Genomic DNA, 6,122 nt, shown 5'->3' with positions numbered 1-6,122 from the left:
ATGTGTCAGTCGTCTGCCGACGTGCATCTGTCTACGTACACATAGACCGGCGAACTGCCCCCCACTCCATTCACATGATTACTGTTACGGACTCGAACCTGGGACCTTTGGATCCGAACATGACCACAATCCCAAGCCAATCAGCTGTCATCTCCACTTCGCTGCCTGCCACGTAGCCTCGATTGTCTTCTTCGCTGCCGTCTGATCAGCTTAACCTTTCCACCTCCGCGAAAGCTTCATCTTCTACCGACACGCACATGTCATTGGCTCGGGAGGTCTGGGCAGACCTTCCCAGGTCGTCCACCAGCTAATTTGTTTTGGGGATTCTGCACAGGACTGGTCATGTATACTGTCCCGACAATTAAACTGCTAGGTGCCTAAAATGGCGTTGAGATTCCGGAACCGATTACTGCCACTACACGCTCCAAGAGCCGTACTGGAATGGAACCCCAATAATCCGGCCGCCGGTCATGGCCGATCTGGTGAGGGGAAAAAAATTACGGCGGGGACGGGCCATGCTGCGGGGATGTCTCTTTGTGGGATCATTGGTAGGTGTGCACTTGTGGGATCGATACTCGCCACTGCGACGTCACGTGATGACCCCAGCCCTGGATAGGTTGCGTGAAGGTCTGTTGGGTGCGCACCAAGCCGCCGACTTGGGCTTTGCAGCGTCTGGAGGATCTTCAGGGCTCTCAAATGGGCTGCCTTGGGGCAGAAGATCATATAATCAAGTGCAGCAGGCGTTATCCATCGTGCGCAATGTTGGGAGGGCCGCTTGCGGTCGGATTGGCGACCACCGGAGAGGTGGAAATGGTTTGCGCACACGTGTGCGACAGTGCACCATTAATTGGTTTGAGAGGCAAGTCGTCCCTGAAGCAGTCCGTAATCGTTTGGTGGATGAAGTGGCAAAAATATGCACGGATGACCGGATTGTGGAGTCGTTTTCCAGCCTGATGATAAACGCGCTAAAAAGCGAAGGGGTCACGAAAGCGATGGTTGAGAAGGTAGACGAGTTACTTGAGCAGCCACCGGTTCAAGAGTCCACGACCAAACTTTTGGTAGAGACCATGCAGTCAGACGACGTCAAGAAAGCAGTGCTGGCAAAATGTCTGGACGAAGACATTAGGGCACAGGCTGCCGGCATGGTTCTTGGCGGTATCCGCGAAGCTTTGTTCAACAAGCTGCGCTTTCCTGGGCTCTCAGCCGTGCCAAGTCTTGCCTCCAAAATCCCCGCGGGCGGTAGTGGTGCTGGTAGCGTTCGTTCCCACCTGGAGTAGTTCCCAGTGGAGGATTTGCCTGCTCTGTGCATCAGGTTTACGTGCGTATGTTCCTGCTTGCGTTTTTACTGTCACGAGGTTGGCCCTTTTTTGTCTTCTCAGAATTTCCTCCTTTGAGCTAAAAGTGGGCTCGAGTCGTCGTATCATTGGGTTAGCTGTAGTTCACCGTTAGCTGAAGCCGCTTTCATTTAGTCTAGCTAGTCGTACGCTTTGTTCATGAGGTCGTCTCGGACCTGCATGCCGGACTCACCCCGCCCGAACTTCCGGTCTCCCATAATGCCTTTCCCTGAATCCCAGTCGCATCGAATGATGCGGTCCCCGAGGGTGGATCCGTTCAGGAGCGTGTGGGCAAAGCTCGCCTGTTGGTGGTTCGCGTACTGGACGAACGCGAACCCACAACCCGACCTTTCCTTTTGATTCAGCCCAATTACTAACCGAATGATGTTCCCTGCTCTTGAAAAGTGCTCGAACAACTGTTCCTCCGTTATGTCAAAAGGCAGGTTACCGATATACAGCACTGTCGACACCGCCAACGCCTCAAACCATGCCTGCGGACTTGATGCTGAAAACGAGATGTTATATGAGATGTTATGCATGGACAACAATGCACATGTAAAACACTGATATTCGCACGCTTGACGGTGCGTGAGTACAACTCACCGCTCTTCCGGTCCCAGTATGACGGCTTTCGACTGATGTCCTGGTAGAGCTTTGACATTTATTGGCTAAAAAACTTGTTTGCACACACCGAACGCTGGCACAAACGTCGATATGGCGCAAACGTTTCACCATCCCTCAACAGTGGCCCTCTGAGCAACACCAACCTCTCCAGAGTTTATTGACCCGCAGTGGGCATCGCGGATCAGTTGACAACAATGACTCTTTAACATTAATCACTCTTTAACATTAATGGCTCGTTAAGAACAATCAATGACTCCTGACGTCGGTCAGGGACTTGTTGAAGTCCCGCAGGGAGTGTCCCACAAGGAAGTGTCCCGCAGGAAGTGTTAGCGAACATGGCTTGGCGGAGGTGCATCGTTTGCAATGAAGTTTTCGCTGTCGCTCATGGCCAACATGGGGCCCCGAGACAATGGCGTGACCGTTGCGGTGGTCCCAGCGAGAGCGGCCGGCATTTTCGCCTCTGCGCCCGAAGTGGAGAAGCCCTCGCTACGGGGTCAGGAAAAAACTCCGGACAAGGACACGAGCAATACCTCGGACACCAAAGCAGCGTCCTGGAACGACTGGGCCGGCCAGTGGTCCCACGACGACTGGGGCAAAGCGGACAGGACGGCCCCAGGCGAGGGCAAGAAAAATGCCGAGCCCGCTTCACGACCGTTCGACCATGGCTTAGCTGCAGTGCTCGACGCGTTTCACGTACCCGACATTGCAGCCACGGACTAAACACCGCCGGTTTTCAACCAACTCTCTCTGCACATCATTCATCGTATACAAATACCTATTCATGTAGCTCATTATTCGTTGAACTAATCGCTCACGTTGCTGCTTCCTGCATTGTCAGTTGATTGCTATTGCGTTTTCTTGTCGTAGGGAGTGACGGGTAGTTGTCGTTTGTGTTGCGATTTCATGTACCATGCTTCTATAGTAGCTTGGGCCTTTTCGCTGACGATTTTACCTTCGAGGTAGTCGTCAATCTCGCTGTAGGTGATGCCGAGCGCCGTTTCATCCGGGAGTGCAGGCTTATCATCCTCCAGATCGGCCGTGGGAACCTTGGTGTAGAGGTGATTTGGGCATTTGAGGGACTTGAGCATTGCTTGCCCTTGACGTTTGTTCAGCCCATGAAGCGGATTAAGGTCGGAACCTCCGTCTCCGTACTTCGTATAGAAGCCTGTGACCGCCTCTGCGGCGTGGTCGGTGCCAATGACTATTCCTTTGGTCATGGCGGCTACCGAGTACTGCGCCTTCATTCGTTCGCGGGCCTTCTCATTTCCCTTTACAAAATCTGAAAGCTCGATTCCAGCTTCCGCAAGCGCCCTCTCCGAAGCAAGCACCGCTTCCTTAATGTTTACGGTGAGCGTGCGTGAAGGCTTGATGAAACTTAGGGCATCCTGACAGTCCTTCTCGTCCACTTGCACTCCATACGGCAAGCGAATTGCAATAAACGAGTACTCGTTCTTCCCTTCCTGGTTAAGTTGGTCCACAGCTATTTGGCACATCTTTCCTGCTAAAGTCGAGTCCTGACCTCCGCTTATACCCAAAACCAAAGCCCTCAAATAGGGTCGTTGCTTTAGATAATCCTTCAGAAAATCCACCCGAAACCGGATCTCCTCATCAGCCACTATTGACGGCTTTGCGTCCAAGGCTTTAATAATCTCAGCTTGCTTCGTTGGCGCCATCTCAAATTATAATATAATAAAACCGAGCAAGCGCCCACAATTAAGACGTTTTCGACTACTGGGGGTCGGGATTAGTGGAGGAGGTGGTCGATTAGTGGAAGAGGTGGTCGGGGTTAGTGGAGGAGGTGGTCGGGATTAGTGGAGGTCGCCGCACGAATTTTTGCTGACGGGAGTATGAACATCATTTGCCCGGAGCCATGTCTTTTGGTCGTAAAAAAATTGCTGGACAAACTCCCAGCACCCCTATTTTCGGAACTTAGTAATTGTATTCCTGTAGAGAAGTCTCCTGTAGAGAAGTCTCCTGTAGAGAAGTCTCCTGTAGAGCAGTAACCAACATTGTTTCTCGATCCACTGACCCCATAAGCAAGCTGATCATATGCTTCCTAACCGCAATCAGCTGACCTCGACGAAACTGCTCTTAACCCATCGACAAATGCTTGTTCACAGATTAGATAGCCACCCCGCCACTTACGAGCCGCCACATGAGCGTGACCACCGGACTGCAGTTTTGACCAGGGCGACCAGTTATTCGTCTTAACATCCATTCCGTCGAAAGCCTTGAGGTCAAAAGCTTAGGATCAAGTGATTGAGTTACTGAATAAGAGGAGTGGCGGTCTCATAGTGAGTGTAAGCCATAGAGTTCTGATCCACGACCAGTTTGCCGGACTGCCAGGCCTCCTGAATGACAGCCGTCTGGTCAACCGTGGAGGAAGAAGCGACTGTCTCGAATTGCTTGATGTCGTGGGCGAGAGTTTCGATCTCGCAAAGACTGATGGTGGATCTCTGCACGATGGCGTTCAACTGCTTAGTAAGCTTCTCAGCGTGGGAGAGAGTGGCGGCGTTGACCGAATCCACGGCGATGGGAACTTCTATGAAGCGAGGCACGAACAGCGGCATGTCCACCTTGACATAGTTGGGCTTAATTTTGGGTATGTTGAACCGGCAAGTGGTGATGGCCTCTACAGCAATCGGAATGGTGCGTTGCACTTCCTTCTCTTCTACGACGTCCCGGTATTCGGGAGTGGGGACATCCACATACCGAGGTTTAGGTACCTCGACATACACGACGTTCTCCCTGATCTCGGGGACCTCGACCACAGTGTCGTAGGGCACGTCGCGGTACTCGATCTGGGGCACCTCCACGATCTTCTCCTTAGTAACAATTACGGGAACCTCAATTATGTTGTCCTGCCACTCAATGACGGGAACCTCCACAATGCGTTCCCTCGGAACCACCTCGGGGACTTCGATCACCTTCTCCACATACTCAATCTCTGGGATCTCCACCACGGTCTCCTGGATAACCGGAACAGCGACTTCGATAATCTTCTCTCGAATCTTCTGAACCTCCTCCCGCATCTCCTCGTGGATAATCTTCTCCGGCACCACAATGACCTTCTCCACGACGTCCTCGCGAATAATCTTCTTCGGCACCACCACTTCGTGCTCTACAATGCGCTCACTAATAATACGTGTGGCCCCCGTCGTTTGACGAACCGACGTGACCTCCTCCCGGCCCACCTGCTTGTAGCCGCCCGTAGTCTGGTAAGAGGTGGAGCCAGTCTGGTAAGCGTTGCCAGAGCCCGTCTGGTAAGCGTTGCCGGAACCACTCTGGTAAGCGGTGTTAGAGCCTGTTTGGTAAGCGGTACCGGAGCCTGTCTGGTAAGCGGTACCGGAGCCTGTCTGGTAAGCGGTGCCGGAGCCTGTCTGGTAAGCGGTGCCGGAGCCTGTCTGGTAAGCGGTGCCGGAGCCTGTCTGGTAAGCCGCGCCAGTGCCGGTCTGGTAGGTTGTGGAGGAGGTGGTTGTGGTGGCTCCCGTCTGGTAGGCGGTGCCAGTTTGGTAGCCAGCGGAACCAGTCGTCATTCCCGTGGCCAAGCCCGTAGCGTTCATGCCACTAGAAGCCAGAACGTTCGCAGATCCGGTCTGGTACGCGCCGGAGGAGGCAGCGCCAGTTCCACTCTGGTAGGTGGTGCCCGTCTGGTAGGCAAGAGAGCCGTTCTGGTAATTGCCCGATTGCTGCTGCGCCCCAGACGGCTGGGCCAGGGCCTGCCGGGTGCCAGACTGCATGATGCTACTCGACTGGTAAGTAGCGCCGTTTTCGTAGGTAGTGCCGTTTTGGTAGGTAATGCCATTCTGCCCACTTTGGTAAGTGGGACCATTCTGGTAGGTGGTGCTTTGGTAGGTGGCGCTCAGGACGGGACTGCTCTGCACCGCGCCCGAGGTGATCTGCTCGTAGTACGCTTGCTGAACGACCGGAGTGTTCTCCCGGGGCGCTTCGCCTGCCGCCACCATCGACGAGTCGCCGCCTTGATCGCTGCTGTACGTCATGGGATGATAAGTTTGAAAAAGGCCCGGGCCGGAGGCAGCAATTTCCTGCGTTCTGTCCCCGGCGCTCAGGCTCGCCGCCCGGCCACAAAGCTTTTTTTCCTACCCGGCCGCTCTCAGCACGTTGCGCAGGAAGGCAGTCGGGTCCTCACGCATTTTTCGTGCC

General features: G+C 53.9%; 3 protein-coding genes across 3 annotated transcripts; all 3 read right to left on the bottom strand.

The window, feature by feature from the left end:
• Window positions 1-1,474: 1,474 nt before the first annotated feature.
• GNI_076040 (putative nuclear cap-binding protein) lies at window positions 1,475-1,995 on the bottom strand (the record flags this gene model as incomplete). The annotated part of the gene is made up of 2 exons (XM_011132191.1): window positions 1,475-1,839; window positions 1,911-1,995. 2 exons carry the CDS (start codon window positions 1,993-1,995, stop codon window positions 1,475-1,477), a joined length of 450 nt encoding a protein of 149 aa, XP_011130493.1.
• Window positions 1,996-2,803: 808 nt separating this feature from the next.
• Window positions 2,804-3,631, bottom strand: GNI_076030 (NH(3)-dependent NAD(+) synthetase; the record flags this gene model as incomplete). Its single annotated transcript, XM_011132190.1, has 1 exon — window positions 2,804-3,631. One exon carries the CDS (start codon window positions 3,629-3,631, stop codon window positions 2,804-2,806), a length of 828 nt encoding a protein of 275 aa, XP_011130492.1.
• A 591-nt stretch (window positions 3,632-4,222) lies between these two features.
• Window positions 4,223-5,959, bottom strand: GNI_076020 (inner membrane complex protein; the record flags this gene model as incomplete). Its single annotated transcript, XM_011132189.1, has 1 exon — window positions 4,223-5,959. The coding sequence occupies one exon, from the start codon at window positions 5,957-5,959 to the stop codon at window positions 4,223-4,225; it is 1,737 nt and encodes a 578-aa protein (XP_011130491.1).
• Window positions 5,960-6,122: the final 163 nt, after the last annotated feature.

Source organism: Gregarina niphandrodes (genome assembly GCF_000223845.1).
Source record: "Gregarina niphandrodes unplaced genomic scaffold scaffold00013, whole genome shotgun sequence".
Taxonomy (NCBI): Eukaryota; Apicomplexa; class Conoidasida; order Eugregarinorida; family Gregarinidae; genus Gregarina; species Gregarina niphandrodes.
Note: the sequence above shows the minus strand (reverse complement) of the source record. Positions and strands in the feature narration are given on the sequence as shown.